This window comes from Arachis stenosperma, chromosome 10 (genome assembly GCF_014773155.1).
Source record: "Arachis stenosperma cultivar V10309 chromosome 10, arast.V10309.gnm1.PFL2, whole genome shotgun sequence".
NCBI lineage: Eukaryota > Viridiplantae > Streptophyta > Magnoliopsida > Fabales > Fabaceae > Arachis > Arachis stenosperma.
Genome location: NC_080386.1, coordinates 81,053,452 through 81,074,903, shown reverse-complemented (window position 1 = coordinate 81,074,903; position 21,452 = coordinate 81,053,452). Strand labels below are relative to the sequence as shown.

Below are 21,452 nucleotides of genomic sequence, written 5' to 3'. Positions count from 1 at the left end.
GTTAAAAAATTAAAAATCCGGAACACATTACAACATCTAATTGAAAATAGGCTATTGGTAAAGTATAATATGAATTATCAAAACAAGATCAAGTGCATAATAAAGAAAAAGAGATTACGCATAATAAAGAAAAAGAGATTCTTCACTTAAATATCTACATCTTACGTGTCATAACTTATTGTCATATATTTATATTTAGTTACATAGCTTGTTATAACCAATGATTTAAAACACCCACAAAGAAGAGTGAAGTTTGTTTTGGCACGCAAGAATAAAATAATACTACTGAGATTAATGAAAGAATAACGAGAGCGATAAAAGATAAGGATGTAAAATGTTATGCCATTTTCATCCTAAACTATTGCTCGTTTTCTTTTATGTTATGTTATTAGAGAATATTTAGGATATTATAAATTAGTATATATAATATTTAATTATATTTTGTTACGATTTTATACGATTTAATATTTAAACTAATTTTATTGTGCACTATGAATGACATTTGAATATCAGTTTATTCTTTAGTTATTGTAATAACACGACATTTTTAATTGTGTCAAATATTTGGCTAATTGTTTTTATCAAAATATTTTAAAGTTTAACTAACATATGTCTTAATAATAAAACTTTTAAAGTTAATAAATGTAACATGTGTCCTTAGAGAATTATAGGCTGGGTAAACCCAATACCTTAGTATAATAACATTTCAAAAAAAAAAAAAAAAACAGTTTGTGTGAAAGTATTAGTAGTTAGTCAAGGCATTAGAAATAGTACTAGATTAGAAGATTGTTTTAGGAGCAATCAAATAGTTAAAAGTACTTAGATCTAGTTTTGGATAAATAACTTAATTAAAATTTTTAATAAATATTTATATTAAAAATAATTTATAAATAAATTATTTTGTATTTAATTTTTTAATTTAAAAGTGTTTATTTTTAAAAAAAATTAAAATTTTTTTTTAAATTTTTTATAAACACTTAAATAATTTTTTAAAAAATTATAATTTAATTTTAAAAACAATACTAAACATTAATATTATACCTTTTTATAAATTAAAAATAAACAAAAATTATTTATAAACCTATTAAACGGGCCCTTAATCATATAACAAAGAGAGGATAAGATGACACCCTGGCCGTAACGAATGACAAATCGAAAAGTGTTAGAACTTAGAAGGTGAAAACTTTTTTAAGTTCAGTGTCCACAAGGTTTAATCTAACCATTCTAATCCCTACTCACACCTTTAAAACACGCGCAATATCTGCAGTCCCATTAAGGTAATTTCCATTCTTCATTAAACATAGACCAATCACTGCTTGTCCACGTCACCAGTGCGATCCAATCAAGTACGAATACAAATAGTGCCACATATGCAGCGCGTGGGATCGTTTCATCATCGCAGATTGCGTTTGACAACTTCAAAGCCACAAAACTTGAAATCGCCTGAGACACAGCCACGTGGCACATCTAGGTCCATTCGATTCATGGACGCCCTTAAAGCAACTCCGAAAATATCTTTGAGGAGTGGATTTAACAAGTAATATCTTTCTCTCCCACAAGAGGGCTCCACCTCAATGCCATTTGTCCCACCTCCCAAAATATCCTATAATACCACATTTTGATATTTTTGATTTGGATGGTAATGGTAATGGTAATGGTAATGGTAATCGTGGAGGCATTTGAAAAAGAGAATATTAATTATTAAATGAATTTCTTTAGAAAAAATGAAGAAGAAAAGAATGGGGAAGAAATAATATCCACCACCAACGCGATGCACCAACCACGAGAACCCAATGGATGTTTGGCTTTAGATCTTCGGCCGAAAATCAGATCTAATTGATGACGTGGACCATGTGGGCCATTTCTCTAGATATTTTGTAGCGTTGGGGATATTTTCTTGAACCGTTGGATCAGTGGCGGTTAGCATAAGTGTTTCATCTGAAGCCGTTGGATTCAACTTCCGCTGTTAAACTTAACGGTGCTCCTGTCCTTCCTTCTAGATATTCCCCCTTCCTTTTTCCGATGTTTTAATTTCTTTTTAGATGTTTTCATTTTTACCCTCCAAAATTGGTTCTGTGGAAACAAAGAAATCAGAAAATTGTGTGTGTGCCTGCTGGTTTTGGAAGCTCCATCAAAGAAGAAGATTCTCATGGTACAGTGTGATTCAGGTGGAATAGCAGGGATTGATTCCGTTTGAGAGGGAATAAACATGGGTGAGGTAGTTGTGAGCGAGAGATTAGTTGGAACGGCTGAGGAAGAAGAGAAGCAGACGACTACGGTGGCGGCTGCCGAGGAAGAAACTACTGCAACAGAGGGAAAAGGCGGAGGAGGAGAATCGAAAGGGCTGATGAGGTGGGAGAAGTTCTTGCCGAAGATGGTACTGAGGGTGCTCTTGGTTGAAGCTGATGATTCCACGAGGCAGATTATAGCGGCGCTCCTCAGAAAATGCAGCTACAAAGGTCTTTCTTCACTCTCTACCATTCATTTTCACTTCAATTTCGTCTTTTTCTTCTGCTTTCAACTCTCAATTACCATCAATGAATGAATTCCTCTCTATCCATCTTCTTATTTGAATGATGATGACACGTGGTGTATCCGTGTGTTGGAACGAGGAAGCGATTGAGTTTCTCCAAATACAGTTACCGAGCTTTCTATTGTTTCCATTGCTTGCTCTTTCGTCTCTGTTTTACCGCTTGTGTGTTCAATAGTCAACTGTCACATGAGCTTCTTCTCTGTTAGAGTTTCGATTTTCAGGACTGAAACCGTGGATTTTATTGATTATAAATAAATATTGATACACCTTTTCTTAGTTCTGGCTTCGGTGTCTTTCTTGCTGTGTTTGACCAAACTAAAAGGAATAAGAAGATATATGATATACCTTATCAAGGCTATTGGACTGTAAATTTGAGAATAGATTGAGATATCAATTTTTGTAATTACAAAATTTACTAAATTATCGGCCGCCTCAAAGTTTATGATGATTTAAATGATTTAATAATGAAAAAATAAAAAGAATGGACAAGAAAAAGTGTGCATCAGCCATCGTATATGCTTTTTTCTTATATATTCTTTAATAATTTTGCAAGGAAAAAAGGAATAAAAATTATTATTTCTGACAGGAATGTGATGGGGATATGGGTTCAATGAAAATCCAAGGAACTAATTGCTGTCTCCAACTTGGTTTTTGTAGTAAGAGTACTGTCTGTCTGGAAACTGCAGGCTCAAATCATAAACATGATTCAATTATTTATTTTGATGTTTATTTGCCATATTAATTCTCTGTTATGCAAGATTTTCATCTTGCTTAAGCTTGTAATCGAACAAATCCTCGTCCTTGAAACTAATTACATGCTCTTAAGAACTTAAAAAAATTATCTTCCTAGTGCTTGAAACTAATTACATGCTGTAGGAACTTAGAATTAACTTTGCTCATCTATTTTGAGCAGTGGCGGCTGTTCCTGATGGCCTAAAGGCATGGGAAATACTCAAGGGAAGACCACGCAATATCGATCTAATACTGACGGAAGTGGATTTACCTGCCATATCTGGCTATGCACTTCTCACTTTAATTATGGAACATGATATTTGCAAAAATATCCCTGTCATAAGTATGATACCTTATCTAAGTCTTCTAGCTGTTAAATTATTGAAACATTCCAATTCAACATTAACATTTTACTTAAATGCTCTGTCATTGTTTATAACTTTGTAGTGATGTCCTCACAAGATTCTATAAGTACAGTATACAAGTGTATGCTGAGGGGAGCTGCTGATTATCTTGTTAAGCCCCTTAGAAAAAATGAATTGAGGAATTTGTGGCAGCATGTTTGGAGAAGGCAATCGGTAGGATTTCAGCTCACTATTTCTTTTTCATTTTTCTCCCATGTTTTTCTCTTAAACGCTCGGAATTCATTGATAAATTTTTGAATTTTTTATTGTTTTTGCTGTGTCAGTCAACTGTTGCCATGAATGGCCTCCAAGATGAGAGTGTTGCGCAGCAGAAGGTTGAAGCCACTGCTGAAAACAATGATGCTAGTATTCGTTCAAGTGGTGATGCTGCTTCCATTCAGAGAAATAAGGAATTAATCGAGAAAGGAAGTGATGCACAGGTTAGTCTTCTTGATCTACAAATTATTGTTTTCTGTTTTTGGTTCTGCTCTTTACTTACATTTATGACAAATCACAAATAATGAAACTGTTCAAGTAGATTTGGCATGTTGTCACACCAGGTTGTGCACCTGATATGGAATTGTTCTATTATCATTCCGTTTTTTTCTATTTTTGGGTTAAACTCTTTACACTTGCATGCTTATGCCATCAGATTGGAATTTCTAACATATCTATCTGTCTGAAATTTCCCATCATTTATTTCTCTGTCATTTTGTATTTTCAACATCTATGAACGACTGCCAAATCTATCAACTTTTGGTTTTGTTAACAACTAAGACTGTAGTGTTATGAAGTGTTTTGTCACCGCTCAAGCCTATCGGAAAAAATCAGGTCCTAGTCAATACACTCCAAATACCTAATGTGTTCTGGGGGGTGTTTACTTCTGTTAAAAAATCCTCTTATAGTTATAAGAAATTTGCTTTCAGCCTGGGTTGGCTAGATAAAGTTTTCATTTAGAGATGCATGTTTGCTCTCTCTTGCAGAGCTCTTGCACAAAGCCCGACCTGGAAGCTGAGAGTGGCCCTGTCGATAACATGCAGGAATTTGCTTCACTGAAATGTGGTGAATCATATCCAACTGGAACAATGACACAAGAGGTAGAAACGTGCATGCGTTTGGGGCAGATATCAGTTATGCATGACAGTCATGCTGGAGGTAAATTTCTTTCCCTTACTGCAATAATCTTTTCTTATGCTTCACAACAAAAATGTCTAAAACACACCAACTTTTAATTTTCTAGGATTAGCTATGGCTAGTAGCAAAAATTGTGAGACAAGCACAACGAATGGCAAGGATGGCGATACAGAACATTTTCGGAGTGCTACTATCTGTGGTGAGGCTCATGACAATCACTGTGTTCAAATTAGCTGTTCTAAGGAAGCTATTGACTTGATTGGAGCATTTCATAATCGTCCAAACTGCAGTCTCAAAACTCCCACAGTTAACTGCACAGGAAAGTTTGACTTCATTCCGCAGTTGGATCTTTCCCTAAGAAGACCTCATCCCAGCAACTGTGACAATGAACTCGCTGAAGAAAGAAATACCATCATGCATTCAAATGCCTCAGCTTTCAAGCGGTAACCATTGAAATGCCTTGTTATTCTTGTACTTTTCTTTTATTTTAAGTAGTTTATTTAAAAGAATCAAAAGGGTCCGATATCTTTAAACAAATTTAACAGGCTCCATTTATCGAATCTCCTATACAAACTATGATGGTACTGGACATGAATTTTATTACAAGTACCTGGGGGATATATCAAAGATAATGAACTGAGTGATAAATTTTTAGTAACTTAACATAAGTTCTTTGAAATGTATTTGAAAAAGAGAAGAAAAAGTTTCAAAGAACTAAAGTTACATGATTTGATATGCTACATCTTTAACTTTAGAATAGGGATGTTTCAAGTTTTTCAAAGATTGTATATATGCTCATCGTTAAGAGGTTTCCTGCAGGTATACAAACAAGCAATTTCAAGCCTCACCTGCGATTTTAAACTTCTCTGACCAACAAAGGGAACAGAGAACAAATTGCGAGAAAAGTATATCCCATTTTGCTACTGGGTGTAATTCTGATAGTTCAACACCTAGTGTGCAAAGAAATCTTTTATCTCCAACTACACCCCAATCGAAAGAATCTGAAGCAGCAACTTCACACTCACAACAGCAAGGGCACTCTCTCCCGATTGCAGTTAAAGGTGTAAGGTTCAATGATTTGTGCACGGCCTATGGTTCTGTACTTCCTCCAATGTTTCGCACGCAATCGGGTCCACCATTGGTGCCTAGCCCCAGTTCAGTTGTGCTTCTTGAACCAGCCTTTCAAGTAAATGGATTTTATCAATCAAATGTTAAAGACAATAGTTCAGAGCAGGTTTATGAATCTCCCAGTTCTGGTGGAAAAAGTGCTCCAAACAACATGATTTCCAGACCGGAACACAAACCAGAACATGCTGAGGATCGAAGACATATCTCTCCTGCAACTGATCAAAGTGGATCCGGTAGCTTCTGTAATGGAAATGCAAGCCATCTTAATAGCATGGGGTATGGAAGCAACTGTGGAAGCAGCAACATTGTTGATCAGGTCCCAATTGGCAGAGCAGCTTCAGAGGGTAAGAATGAAGAGATGGCAAACAATGCGAGCTCTCATCGATCTATCCAAAGAGAAGCAGCTCTAAATAAGTTCCGCTTGAAAAGGAAAGAGAGATGCTATGAGAAGAAGGTCTGTTAATATCAGCATAACCTTTTTATTATCACGGCATCATTCTTTTATGTAAATTATCCTCATTTGCTGACATCTATTTCTTGAACTTCTTAACAGGTTCGATATGAGAGCAGAAAGAAACTAGCAGAGCAGCGCCCGAGAGTGAAAGGCCAATTTGTTCGTCAAGTGCAGCCGGATGCTCTCACTGCAGAGAAAGATGGCAAAGAATATGATCTTTAACAGATTTCTGACTCACTAGAGAGAACACTTATTTAGTATAGTTGCTTCAAAATTTTGTTTTCTCGAATCACATGATCTGTATATGCTTTCTAAGACGACTTTCCTCATTTCTATTTCCTTTTAGATATAGCTAATGTAATATATCCTTGTAATCTATATAGTGTCATAGTTATTTTGCTGCCACATTATTTATTTGTTTATTTGTAAGGATTTGATTGTTCATCAGGACTCATGATGATGGATTATGTAGGAGATTATAGAGCATTACTATAACATCATATGACGCTAAGTTTTTACAAGTAGTTCAATTTTTATGTTTGTTCAAAATTTTACTTTCTTAAAAATTGTTGCCAGTTTGTCAAGCAATCTTTCTTGAAGGAGTGGGCATTTAAAGAGTTTTGAAAATGATTCCAGTCCCACCGCACTACCCATATTTAACAAAAGGTGATATTGAAAAATGATAAGAAAACTAAAAACGCAACATGGATTTTCTCTTGGAGACTTCAACATATCAGGACGCCACCCCACTTTTTATGCCTTTGCCAAGTTATTTCGAAATTTACAATTGGAAGGAGATAAGATATCTTAAGAAAATTAGTATTGGACGTAAAGAATGCTAGCCATAAGAAAAATCCAGCAGCTTAAAAACAATTTCACTTTCACATGCACTAACTTGCAGCTGCACGCAGAGTTGAATAATATTTTTGTCTCCTGAAATTTTTTAGGGGCATTGGGAAATTTCATGAATTGGTGTAAGGATCTCCATTGAGTTTGTGAATTGTTGATAAAGTTTGAGACATAGAATACATATTGCAGAAATGGACAAATGCAAGGAGCCATAGAATACATACATATTTTGTTAGGGGACCATTAATGTTTTAGAAATAATAATGCCAAAAGTTGTCTAAACTAGGCCTCCTCCTTTTTCGTAGCTTGTAGTAACCAACCACTAAAATCTAATTTTTTTTTTTTTTTTTACCGTCTGCCTTCATAACACATTTAACCTATTTTATTGGTTTTCTCAGGCCAAGATATTAGCCTTAGTTTACACTTTACAGTGATTCAATTTCAAACACAACTAAGAGTTTCAAAAAGTTGTATGCTTTCTCCAAATAAAACTAAGTAAAATATTCTTCTACTCCCTTCAATAATGTGAATAAAAGCTAGGAGTCTTTATTAATAATATTATTGTCCATGAAAAAAGCAAAGAAACTGAGAATAGGAGAAAAGAAACCTTTTAGTTATGGGGTCGTCAACTTTCTCTTTGTTGAAGGGTTCAATAATCAACTAAGAAAAAAGGAACTTTTAATGTCAAACGTCTCCACAAAGTCCCAACAAGAATGGTCCCTTTTTTAGGTAAATGAAAGAAAATTGAAGCAATCAAATGGTCCACCATCATCACCATATATGGATATGCATGATCATATCAACATACCATGATGATAACACCCTGTTTCAATGATGGTTTATAATTATTTTGGCTAATCAACTGCATAATAGCTTTATGTCTTTCAAACATGAACAGATTAATAGTTTATAATGACTTTGAAACATATTCATATTATAAAGTTAAAGCACGGAAAATAATCTTGCAAGTGGGACCCACTCTTCTCAATAAAAGCAAAGTCTAAAACACATTTTTAAGTATCATAAAACTTAACATTAATTTCCAATGACTTGCTTTCGCAAGAAGCCATTTCGCAGATTCTGCATGTTCCATCTTTTTTCTGTCAAGTTTTGTTATGAAATGAAATTGCAATTTGAAATTAGACTGAATACACTTTTCATTCAATAATTGAGAAATATATTGATTCAAGTTAATACGATACTAACTCTAAATAACACAAGGAGAAGGGCATGCCACGAATCAATTTTGCCCATTATCAACTCCATATATTTGTTATCTCATCTACGGCTCCTTTTAAGATCTTTTCCTTTTGCTTTTGTTTGCTAATCAAATAAATAATTACCAATTCTATCTAACTATAGCTAAAATGAGTTATCAACGTATCTTGTTCATTCATTCATCGTGGCAGTATCATATCTTTTATACTATATAGTATATACTATGTATGATCTGAATTTATTTGCATTGCCCAAGAATATCACAATGCATCCGACACATGTGACGTTGTAATGTTGCGGGACCTAGGAGGGGCCCACTGAATTATTAGCACACCATCTTTTTGTGACACGTGTCTCACTTGTGTGCTTACAGCTGGAAATCACCATCATGGATAAGCACTTCATGCGGCGGATTGGCTTCACTATCATTCAAGTTTCAACCGTTCCTTAGTCTTGTGTACTACAATATCTATCTATTTGTTTACATGGAGATCTTGATAGGTGTTCCCTAATAAATTTAAAAAGTTCTCAATTTAGTGCTAATTCAAGTAACAACATCGTAATCATCGATGAGTTATCAAGTAATCAAGCTCGAATTGAATTATAAGAGTTGAATCCAATGTGCACTTTTTTCCCCTTTTAATTTTGTTTTGGTTCCGAATTCATTATATTAGGTATTTTAGCTTAAAGCTCAAACAAAGTTGTTCTATTATCTGCAATAGATTTCTCTTCTTTTATATATAAAAAAAAGTTTCGATTTTCTGTTCAGCTTTTTTGAGTATCGAGTTGCACCAAATAAAGGTATGTTTGGAATGGGGACGGTTACGGCCACAAATTTGGATGCTAGTGTTATATGGCAGTCTCAATCATCTTGAAAGTGACCAAAGCATTTTACGGCCTAAGGGTTATGTTATGTAAATGCAAATACCTATTTCATTAACACAAATAATTTTTTCTTTTTTCTACGGTCCTTGATGAACTTTTTGTTGTTGTTAGCATTTCAACTACAAACGCATTATTTGCAAATTTGTTTTCTTCAGTGGAAAAGAAAAGTCTAATAAACTTGTCCCACTGAAACTTCGCCCTGTAATTGCTTGCAAAGAAGCATGATCCCAAAATAATTAGACATTTGGTGGAGAACGCCAGAACGGTGCATTCTCAACACAACAGATTCATATTCACCTAATAATATTACTCTTCAACCAAATTACCCATAAAACTGATAAATGTTAAATACGTACTATCTCATTATGTTATTAAATAAATAGAATATCTGACAAAATTGTGTGTGCACATCTCTAATAAAATAGTCATGGGCACACATTTTTAAGAAGCAGCTTCGTTTAATTTCCTTTGTTTTATGTGGCGAAAAAGGTAGTGAAAAACACATTGCATTTTATTAAACTTTTCTGCTAAGTTTACAGATCAATTCACCTGTGCAAATTTAACGCGTGTACGTCTGTAGAGCTTCCTTACAATAATATCGATGAAGAAAATTTCCAGAAGATATTTTAATAATATTTAATTACATAGCAATCACGACAACATGCACAAGGGTGAAGCTTATAAGTCACAGCCAAATAAAGCATGCTAAATTATTGTTACTTTCTTCTCTCTATTATTTATATATAACCCCACTCCAACCCACTCTTCCTTAACCTTCTAAACTATACATCACTTCCTTCAAACTTTCAATTCACTCTCTCTCTTCTCTCTTTTGCAAATGTCTCAAATCACAATAGAATCTCCAAAGCACTGTGCCAACAAACAAGGACTGAAAAGATTTGAGAGGAACTACAAGAAACTCTTCTTTGCATTCTCAGCATTCTTAACTACAATTCTAGCACTGATTCTCCTCATTTATCTCATCCTTCACCCTTCAAAGCCTCAATTCTCACTCAAAGAACTTGACATCTACCAACTCAACCTCTCAGGTCCAAATCTCAACACCACCATCAACCTCACCCTCCTCTCCAAGAATCCAAACCAGAAAGTTTCCATCTACTATGACGAAATCGTAGTTTATGGAAGCTACAAGGGACAACAGATAACTGGTGACACTTATGTCCCTCCTTTCTACCAAGGCAATGAAGAGAGTAATCTCTTAACGGCTTCTTTGGTTGGAAATGGTTTACCTGTGTCTCCTTCAATTGGTTATGAGTTTGGGCGTGATCAAAGTTCTGGAAGACTTGTTTTGAACCTTAAGGCTAATGGCAAGCTTCGTTGGAAGGTTGGAACATGGGTCTCTGGCCATTACAGGTTCAATGTCAATTGTGTTTCTTTCATGGCTTTTGGACCCTCTCTGCCTTCTCCTTCTCCTCCTCTGGCTTCAAAGCAGGCTTCTCAGTGTTCTACCACACTTTAGACTTACCATACCATCCGTTTCAAAATGAAAGAATTATTATAGTTCTGATTAATTACAATACAATCATATATATCATAGCGAGTTCTTCAATCTTCAAAGATTTTCTTGTTTTTTTTTCAGATTTTGGTTGGCTTTGTATTAAAAGGTGTTTTGCAGCCACTAAAGTGATTCTTGTAAATAAAGTATATGAATGAATGAATGAATGATAGGGTCAAAAGTTATTACAATTTGTGGTGGTAAAGATTAAATTTCACTGTCTTTTTATTTAGTAGCTTTTGGGAGTGGATGCATGAGTAGATATTGGGGTCACTTTTGTTTTCTTTTGGTTATTATTATGTGGATACAAAGAACAAGTTTTTGAATGAATAACATTGTAAAATGAGATTCCAATGAGAAAGAAATTGGTAGCTTTCTTTGGAGAATCTGCAGATTGTACATGTCAATTCGTTGCCTTTAAGAATCATCTATGATAAACTCCTAATCAAACTTTTTGCAACCATGAATCACATTCCAATTTTTTTTTTTTTTTTGTGTCTTTAATTTGAGATTTGTCACACCTATGCACGCATGTATCAATCGAATATATTTGGGGATTCTAACAGTTGAATGTGGTTAGTTGAACACTTACCGTTTTTGATGCTTCAGTATTTTTGTCTAAAGAAACATAGATACAACATTAAATTACCAATTATAGCTTCCTCTGTGCCAACAATTTTCTGCATACATAGCCTATGCTGTAGTACAACATACTTTGTACTAAATATAAATAATATATAATTAAATCTTTTTATTTGCGTATGCATGTATATAATTCCTACTTTGGTTAGATCAAAAGGTTTAGGGTGGTTGTATGCGTATCGCTGTTTAAAGTTAATGATTGACCAATAAAATTGTGCGTACTTTGATCATTAGATAAATAAAAATATTATAATGCAAACAGAAGCAACTCACAACCGTTGCTTTTATGTTAAAAATAAAACAGAAAAAGGACAATTGTTCCAATACTATGGATAATTTACCTTTTATCTTGTATTATGTCATAATACGATTAATTGTATAGATATTTAATTTAACCGATGAAATAATTTTCCTTACATATTTTATTTAAACTTAGAGTATTGAATTTAAATTGAACTCTCAATAATAATTTATCACATCATTTTTATTCTTATAAAATATAAAATTTGAGGAATACTTATGTAATTTTATAGTATGTTTAACGTGTACTACAAAAGTGGTCTTTATGCCGCAACGCAGATAAATAAAAAAATATAAGGCAGCTAAAAAAGAAACAAATTAAAAGTGGCTGTAAGTGAAATAAGAACAAGAGCATATGAGGGTCTTTACCTGTTTTTGGGCACGAAAGAAGGAGAAAAAGGTATATATAGAACCGCAAAGAGCTGTGAAAGAAGAACGAGAAATTTGGATCAGGTTAAGTGCATAAAGGATAAGGATGGAGAAGTGTTGGCTCAAGAGGAGAAGATTAATGAAAGGTGGAAGAGCTACTTCTACGAGTTTTTTAATGAGGGACAGAAGACTCTTCCGAGCCTTGGTCGGTTATGCACAATGGAAGAAGATCAAAACTTTGACTACTATCAAAGGATTCGAGACTTCGAGGTAAAAGAGGCTCTAAAGCGGATGAAAAATGGCAGGACAGTAGGACCTGATAATATCCCGATTGAGGTTTGGAAGGGCCTTAGAGAAAAATGCATCAACTGGTTAACCAAGCTTTATAATGAGATTTTAGAGTCAAAGAAAATGCCTGATGAGTGGAGAAAGAGTACCTTGGTACCTATCTACAAGAATAAGGGAGATATACAAAGTTGCGGAAAATATAGAGGGATCAAACTCATGAGTCATACCATGAAGTTATGGGAAAGAGTGATAGAACGGAGGTTGAGAAAAGAGATACAATTAACAAAGAATCAATTTGGATTTATGTCAGGCAGATCTACCACTGAAGCGATATACCTATTAAGAAGGATGATGGTGGAGAGGTATCGTAGTAATAAAAGTGATCTACATATGGTGTTTATTGTTTTGGAAAAAGCATATGATAGGGTGCCAAGGGAGGTCTTATGGAAGGTTTTAGAAAAGAGGAGAGTAAGGATCGCATATATTCGTGCAATTAAAGACATGTATGATGAGGCCATAACTAGTGTGAAGACTGAAGGTGGTGTGACAGATGAATTTTCTATTGGTATAGAATTACACCAGGGATCATCCTTAAGTCCATACCTTTTCACATTAGTCTTGGAAGTACTCACAGAGCACATCTAAGAGCCTGTGCCAAGGTGCATACTTTTTGCCGATGATATCATCCTTATGGGAGAGTCAAGGAAAGACCTAAATAAAAAGTTGGACTTATGGAGAGAAGTTCTAGAAGTGTATGGTCTGCGTATAAGCCGTAGTAAGACGGAATATATGGAATGTAAGTTTAGTCTGAGAAGGAAAAACCCTAATATAGAGGTGAAGATTGGAGAAAACATCCTACAAAAATTTAAAAGTTTTAAGTATTTGGGTGCATCATACAGGATAATGGAGAGATTGAACAGGATGTAAATCATAGCATCCAAGCAGGTTGGTCAAAATGGCAGAGTGCATCTGGTTTTATATGCAACAAAAAGTGCCTTTAAAACTTAAAAGTAAATTCTATCGCACCGTTATAAGACCGGCTATACTTTAAGGTACGGAGTGTTAGGCGGTCAAAAGGGAGCATGAACATAAGTTGAGTATGGTAGAGATGAAGATGTTGAGATGGATGAGTGGTCATACGCGATTAGATAAAATAAGGAACGAAGATATAAGAGAGAGAGTTGGAGTAGCACCCATTGTGAAAAAGATGGTTAAATCGTGTCTCAGGTGGTTTTGACATGTGAGAAAAAGACCGATAGAACACTTAGTCAGGAGGGTGGATGAGATGGAAGATGGACAAGGGGCGAAAGGCAGAGGAAGACTTAAGAAGATCATCCATGAGATGATCAAACGAGATCTACATGTAAACGGTCTCTCTGTTGACATGATACATAACAGAGCACAATAGCATCGTTTGATTTATGTAGCCGATCCCCATCTAATAGGACAAGGCTTTGTTGTCGTTGTTGTTGTTTAATGTGTACTACAAAAGTTTATTTTTGCCAAACTTTAACTATGAGTTAGATTGATTATTTTATGTAAAGAGTATATAAACAAACTTAGTATGTATACTATAATATATTATAGAGATAACATGTAATTGTTTAAGGATATTGAAAAATTTTTTCACAAAAAAAAATCACTACAAATTTTATAATAAGAGTAAATCACCAAATTAAAATTGACTTTGAATTATCAAATTTTTAACAAAGATATCCATTAAATTTGTTAAGAACAAAAATGCTGTAAAAAGCTTTTAAAATATGATAGATTATCCAAGACTTAAATATATATCTTAAAAAAGAATTTTAGAAATTAGATTTTGATGTAATTTTTTATAAGGATAATTAGAAAAATGAAATACTTTTATATCTAAAATTTAATGATTTTAGGATAAGTGAATTTTTTTTACAATTTTTTTGTAGATAGCCAAAAATATTTTTAAAAAATAAAAAAAATTAGAAAACAAACTTTGGTCTCTTTTTTAAACATGTATTTTTTAAATAATTATTTAAATATTCTATAAAATTCCATATTAAATACACAAGCTTTTTGCTGAATATATAAGTCATTTGCTATTTATAAAAAATATTTGTTATTATTTTATTATATTTTAAAAATATTTATGTCATTAATAAATTTCGAAAATAATTCGATCATTGATTTATAATTAGCTGGCAAATTTTGTTGGTTTAAGCTTATAATAAAGTGTGCTAAGTGTTTGAAGTCAGAACTCTCTGGTTACCTGCTACACTTAAGTTATTAGAAAAATAATTAGGGTTAATCAAGGAGTTATAGAAATACTTGTCCAACATACATAGGTTTGGTGTTGAACATGAAGGTCATCCAATAAGGAAACCTACCTGAACAGAAATTCTTTATGAAAAGTAACTTTAAACTTTGTCTACATTAACGAAAAACAGTTTAAAGTTTTTCTAAGTAACATTATTTTCTCCCCGAATCTGAATGTGACACACGCTACCCTATTCTCTATTGCGGGGTTCTGATCTTTTTCTTCACTCAACTTCTTTATTACATGTGGATCCTTCATACATACAAAACAATTATTGCAAAATCTATGATGTAAAATCCAAGTGATGCGCAACTAATATATAAATAAAAAGGCAAAAAAGAACTACTTAAATAAAGGAGAATTATAAAGTACAGATGTAAATATATATAGATTTACAGAGATGTTATTTTATTCACAAGTTAAATAACATGTGATATGAGTATTGTAAAGATAACATAAGAAAGAGAAAATAAAAGTTACAATTGAGGTGTATTACTTATAATTGTTTTTATTAAAAGAAAAAAGAAAACGAAATAATAAGAATTCATTCTCATGTTGAGGATGAGTCTGTGAAAAGAAAGAATGAGACAATGTCTTATATTAGATGCATTTTTCATATTTTATGTTATTTTTTTATGTTAAAATTATTGTTGATATTGTATCTAAAATATGAAATTTTTTATTAAAATATTGTTCATTGTATTTTTTTTTCTTTATAAAGTCAGGTATTATTTTATTGTAATAAAAAAATAATCAAATACTTTATATTTTTGGAACAAAGTAATTGTACACATAAAGTAAATATATTTTTAAAAAAATAATTAAGACATTGTTTAAATTTATTTAAACAACTTAAAAAAAATAATTGATGAAAATAGTATTATTTTAATATTAACTGAATTTATTTTATCTTAACTAGGAGATGAGCATACAATATTAATACTCCAAATTAGTATGTAATAATTTTGCTTCAAACAAATTAGTAGTTAATAAATAAATAGTATTGACATAATAGTTCATGATATTTTATAATAAAATTAGATAAATTAGTTTTAAATAATATAGGAAGATAAATTAATCTTTTGTCTTTTCAAATTTTAGGTAATTTAATTATTTTATCATATTATTTTTAAAAAAATATGAAGTTTATCACATTTTAAAAAGTATTACAATATGATTTATCTTTTTATTTTATTAGATACATATATATAATATTCTAAAACATTAAGAGGTAATTTATTATTTTTAAAAATTAATTAGTTTAAAATAAATATTAAAAAATAATTTAAAATATTACTCTTTTATTTTTTTAAATAAATAAAAAAAGAATTTGATATATTATTTTTTATTTTTCTAAATAAATGAAATACATATTTGGAATCAAGAATATGAATTCAGCCCAAAAAACTCATTAAGAAATAAGTAACTCTTTTAATTGAGTTATTTCTTATTTTATCAAATAGCAAGTGTTAATTGTATGGTCTCATTCATATATATCCGACCGATGTAGATATGGATCAACATAACCTATATGTGATCCAATTTAAAAAGTGTGCAATCCAATTTGAAAAGCACATTAGATGGATGTTCACCACTACAACATTTTTAAGTTGAGGCAACATTTAAAAAGTATTATCTAAAAGCTGACAAAAGGTTGCTTTTGATCTATGACAACACTTTTAGACCTAAGGCAACGTTTTTGGACGGCGTTGTATATGCAGCCATTGCCTTAGATCAAGGCAACACTTTTTTGCTTCAAAAGCGTTGCTTTTGAGGGCAACACCTGGTAAGTGTTGCCTTTGGTTGAAAAACAACAACACTTCAGAGGTGTATTTAAGACAACACTTTTGCAGTGTTGTCTTTGAAAAGAGAGCTTCTAAACCAACAAAAGTCCTTTCTTACAAACGTTTTGGTTGTCACAAGTAACAAACCCCTTTAAAATTGATAATCGAGTATTTAAATCTCGGGTCGTCTTCTCAAGGAATTGCAGGGAGGTATGTTCTTATTAGTGGTTATGAGTCTTGTAAATTGGGGGTTTGAAAGTAAGGAAGAAGTATGTTAATCGACAAGTAAAATAAATAAATGACTATAAGATAAACTCTTGGCAAGATATGAGAAATTGGAAGTCCTATCCTAGTTATCCTTATCGATGGTGATGAGAATTGAGTTTTAATCCCACTTAGTTAACCTTTACTAAAGCAAAGAAAAGTCAGGTGGACTAATTAGTTTGATCCTCAAGTCCTAGCAAATTCCTAAGAAAGGACTAGAGTTATTGGAATTCAATTCAATTAGCAAAAATAATAATTATCAATCACGATGAGTTTGATAACTCAAGAGTCTCCAATTAATCAATTAAAGCCAAGAATATAAAAAGCTAGATAAAAATCATATGTCTGAAAATACCTCAATTTATATCAAATAAAGAAAATCATAACATGAATGGTCATTAAACAAATAAAAGAGAAAATAAATAAATAAGAACATTGAACCTGAGCTGAAGAAGATAAAAATATTCCTAAGTTCTAAAAATCCTAATCCTAAATCCTAAGAGAGAGGATAGAGCCCCTCTCTCTCTCTCTAAAAACTACATCTAAAACCTAAAATTGTGAGTAATGATTTAATCTGAAGTCCTCTTCTGAGTCTCTGCATGTTTCTTGACTTTAATCTGTGTTTCTGGGCCGAAAACTGGGTTGAAATGCGGCCCAGAATCTCTGCAGCGACTTTTGTAATTTTGCAGATCGCGCACGTCACGCGGCCGCGTTGTCCACGCGATCGCGTCACTCAGCGTTTTTCGTACCACGCGTGCGCGTCGTCCACGCATTCGCGTCGTTCGTGCAGCTTCCAATCTGCGCGGTCGCGTCAGGCACACGAACGCGTCACTCTGATTTCTTCCATTTCGCGCGGTCGCGTGAGCCATGCGACCGCGTGACTTCTCGCTGGTCATCTCCTTAATCCCTTTGTTCCTTCCATTTTTGCACGCTTCCTCTTCATTCTCTAAGCCATTCCTGCCCTATGAAGCCTGAAACACTTAACACACAGATCAAGGCATCGAATGGTAATAAGAGAGGATTAAGATTAGCTAAATTAAGACCAAAGAAGCATGTTTTCAATCATAGAACTAAACTAGGAAGGAATTGTAAAATCATGCAAATCATATGAATAAGTGGGTGAAAAGCTTGATAAAACCACTCAATTAAATATAATATAAACCATAAAATAGTAGTTTATCAACCTCCCCACACTTAATCATTAGCATGTCCTCATGCTAAGTTCAAGGAGACAAAATAAATGAGTAGGGAAAAGCAGGACTCATGCAATGCAACCTATGAATGTGAATGCAACTACATGCTAAAATGATTTTACCTACTTGGTGAAAAAGTAAATAAATCTTTCAAAAATAAATATGAACTAGATTTCACTAATTCAAATCACAAAATACAATACAAATAACTTTCAAGAAGAAGATAGCTCATGAAAGCAGGGAACATAGAATTAAGCACTGAACCCTTATTGGTAGTGTATATCATTCTAACTCTCAAGTGTCTAGGGTCAATTTTCTCAATTCTCTACTAATCTTGCTTTCTATAGCTTGCTCTTCATCTAACAATCAACAAAAATTTAATGCACCAATACACAAATTAAGAGGTCTTTTAAGGGTTGTAATGGGGTTAGGGTCAAGGTAGGATTGTATTTGGCCAAGTGGACTAAAAGCTGAATCCTTAATTAACATAAACTTTTCCCACCTAACTTAAGACAATCCATATAATCATAATACAAGATCTAACTGTCCATTAACTATGTTTACTACATATTCATGCATCCTAAATTTAAGTACAACTCATATGCATTGATTTCACCATTCACTTTGGGGCATTTTGTCCCCTTTTTATTTTTCTGTTCCTTTTTCTTTTCTTTTTCACTTTTTTTTAATGCATATGATTAAGGTATTGAATGCATAAACATGTTCTTAACATTTTTCACATTTTCACACAAAGTCTAACATACTCAATTCTCAAACCAAACGTTTCCAAACCCACTTTTCCCACACTTAATTCATGAGCATTCTCACTAGTCTAAGCTAATCAATGATTCAAATTAAGGACATTATTGTTTTCTGCTTAGAGTTAGTGATGAGCTAAAGTAAAGAACAAGGGGTAAAATAGGCTCAACATTGGTTTGCAAAGGATAATGAAAGGTAAGGCCATATGGGTATGTAAGCTCAGTGAAACAAGGCCTCAATCATATAAGTCTATGTATACATCAAATAATGGAAATATAGAATTAAGCAAGACAAAGATCACAATTTTAGAGAGAAAAACACACACCAAAAAAAATATTGGTTGATAAAATGCAACCAATCAAATAGGCTCAAAATCTCACTGGTTTTGTGTGTTCGAGCTTTAAACCATGTTCCAAAATAAGATTTCTTCAAACAAGTTCAATAAAAATTTTAATTCAAATTAGTGAAATGCTATAAAAAGTTTCTTAAAAAAGAAAATATTACTTCAACCAAGTAATGGTAATATATGCGCAAAATCAAACAAACATACAATCAAACATGCAAATGCAACAATGAAAAACAAAAATTGGTGTTGAGAAGGGACTAACTAACCCGTAGAGATCGGTATCGACCTCTCCACACTTAAAGATTGCACCGACCTCGGTGCATGCAAAGATGTGCAGGTGGGTGGGGGTTGTGGTTCCTCAGCCGGTGCTCGTTGTAGAGTTTTTCTCTTTTACCCTTCCTGGTGGCCATCCTGAAAAGGGAGAAGAGAAAGGGACATGATGTCAAAGGGATAGAGCAAGGGAGAGGGCAGTACGAGTAATAATCATGCCAAAATAAAGAAGAATGTCGTTAACACATGGTCGCGACTACATAAAATTAGGACATCAATGGAAACATAGCATGATGAATTGAGGCAATTAAATGCAAGATGTTTATTGGCATGCTGGCAAAGGCATGAGTAGCATAAATCAAGCATTAAAATCCATAATGTATTATTAGTCGTAAGAAATTAACAATAATATTTGTATTGACAATTATATTCAATTAATAAAATAGTGGACAGGATTTTGTGAAAAACAGGCATTAGAGTAGAAGAATAGAATAATGAAGAATGCACAATGCCATACGGATATTTTCACAAACACTTAGTATGCATGTTTAATATGATAGGGAAAAATGAATTTGATAAACCACTATTTTATGGTTTATCTTATGCTCAATTGAGTGGTTTTTATCAACTCTTTACTCACTTATTCATACAATTCGCATGTTTTACATTTTCCTTCCTGATTTTGTGCTATGATTGAAAACATGCTTCTTTGATCTTATATTTGCTTATTATTAATCCTCTCTTATTACCATTAGATGCCTTGATATGTGTGTTAAGTGTTTTCAGATATTATAGGGCAGGAATGGCTCAGAGGATGGAAAGGAAGAATGCAAAAATGGAAGGAATACAATAAGTTGGAGAAACTGCTAAACTGTCCAGTCTGACCTCTTCGCACTCAAACGGCTATAACTTTAGCTACATAGGTCCAAACGACGCGGTTCTAGTTGCGTTGGAATCTGCGAACTTCAACCCGTGCGGCCGCGTGGACGACGCCTCCGCGTCATTTGGCCGCGACCTGTACGGACCAGAAAGCATTGGAAGTGACTTCTGGACTCTTTCTGACCTAGTTTTCGGCCCAGAGAATACAGATTAGAGGCTATAAAGTCGGGGAATGCATCCATTCAAGATGATTCAATTCATAATTTTAGTTTTAGATGTAGTTTTTAGTGAGAGAGGTTCTCTCCTCTCTCTTAGGATTAGGATTTAGGACTTCTCTTAGTTTTTGGAGTGACTCTCAATCCCAGGTTCAATGTTCTTTGTATTTATTTATTTTCAATGTTCCATGTTTAGATTGATTTTCTTAATTAATTTTATTTGAGATATTTCAGTTTATGATTGTTTTATTTATGAACTATTTTTATTTAAATTAGATAGTTTCCCGTTTTGGCTTTGGTTAAATAATTGGTGACTCTTGAGTTATCAAACTCATTGTTGATTGAAAATTGGATTTCTTCATTTCATTAATTCAAGTTCCAATAACTCTGACTTTTCCCAAGGAAAGACTAGGACTTGAGGAATCAAAATTAATTCATCCAATTAACTTACCTTCATAGTTAAAGGTTAACAAAGTGGGAGAAAAATCCAATTCTCATCACAATTGATAAGGATAACTAGGATAGGACTTCCAGTTCTTATACCTTGCCAAAGGTTTATTTTACAGTTATTATTATTTTATTTTACTTGTCATGCAACTAACCTTTTACCTTAATCCAAAACCCCAAAACACACTTTTTCATAACCAATAATAAGAACATACCTCCCTGCAATTACTTGAGAAGATGACCCGAGGTTTAAATACTCGGTTATCAATTTTAAAGGGGTTTGTTACTTGTGACAACCAAAACATTAGTATGAAAGGACTTTTGTTGGTTTAGAAGCTATACTTGCAACGGAAATTTATTCTGAATTCTAGACCACGCAAAAGTTCTCTCATCAAACATGCAAGCATTCCAAGTAATATGAATTGTCAAACAACTCCATAATAATCCACAAATAATAGTGAAAGACCTAAATAAAATTCCAACACCAAATAAAAGAAAAAGAAAGAAAAAGAAAGGAAGGAAGAAAGAAATAAGAAGGGAAAGAAAAGAT

The 21,452-nt window shown here is 33.1% G+C and overlaps 2 protein-coding genes across 2 annotated transcripts; both read left to right on the top strand.

Annotated features, from left to right (window-relative positions):
* The first annotated feature begins 1,995 nt into the window (after nucleotides 1–1,995).
* On the top strand, nucleotides 1,996–6,915 carry LOC130955707 (two-component response regulator-like APRR5). Its single transcript, XM_057882638.1, has 8 exons — nucleotides 1,996–2,459; nucleotides 3,447–3,608; nucleotides 3,713–3,843; nucleotides 3,954–4,109; nucleotides 4,653–4,824; nucleotides 4,910–5,246; nucleotides 5,623–6,385; nucleotides 6,485–6,915. The coding sequence occupies exons 1-8, from the start codon at nucleotides 2,210–2,212 to the stop codon at nucleotides 6,605–6,607; spliced, it is 2,094 nt and encodes a 697-aa protein (XP_057738621.1). The 5' UTR covers nucleotides 1,996–2,209; the 3' UTR covers nucleotides 6,608–6,915.
* Nucleotides 6,916–10,114: 3,199 nt separating this feature from the next.
* LOC130956435 (NDR1/HIN1-like protein 26) lies at nucleotides 10,115–11,141 on the top strand. Its single transcript, XM_057883482.1, has one exon. It carries the CDS (start codon nucleotides 10,176–10,178, stop codon nucleotides 10,815–10,817), a length of 642 nt encoding a protein of 213 aa, XP_057739465.1. The 5' UTR covers nucleotides 10,115–10,175; the 3' UTR covers nucleotides 10,818–11,141.
* The last annotated feature ends 10,311 nt before the right edge of the window (nucleotides 11,142–21,452 follow it).

What these genes read in the sequence shown, in the direction of transcription:
- LOC130956435 (XM_057883482.1), top strand. Translation starts at nt 10,176, where the DNA reads ATGTCTCAAATCACAATAGAATCTCCAAAGCACTGTGCCAACAAACAA.
- LOC130955707 (XM_057882638.1), top strand. Translation starts at nt 2,210, where the DNA reads ATGGGTGAGGTAGTTGTGAGCGAGAGATTAGTTGGAACGGCTGAGGAA. An exon ending in AGAAAGGAAGTGATGCACAG is followed by an intron (nt 4,110 to 4,652) that starts GTTAGTCTTCTT and finishes TCTCTCTTGCAG; the next exon opens with AGCTCTTGCACAAAGCCCGA. An exon ending in AGAGATGCTATGAGAAGAAG is followed by an intron (nt 6,386 to 6,484) that starts GTCTGTTAATAT and finishes ACTTCTTAACAG; the next exon opens with GTTCGATATGAGAGCAGAAA.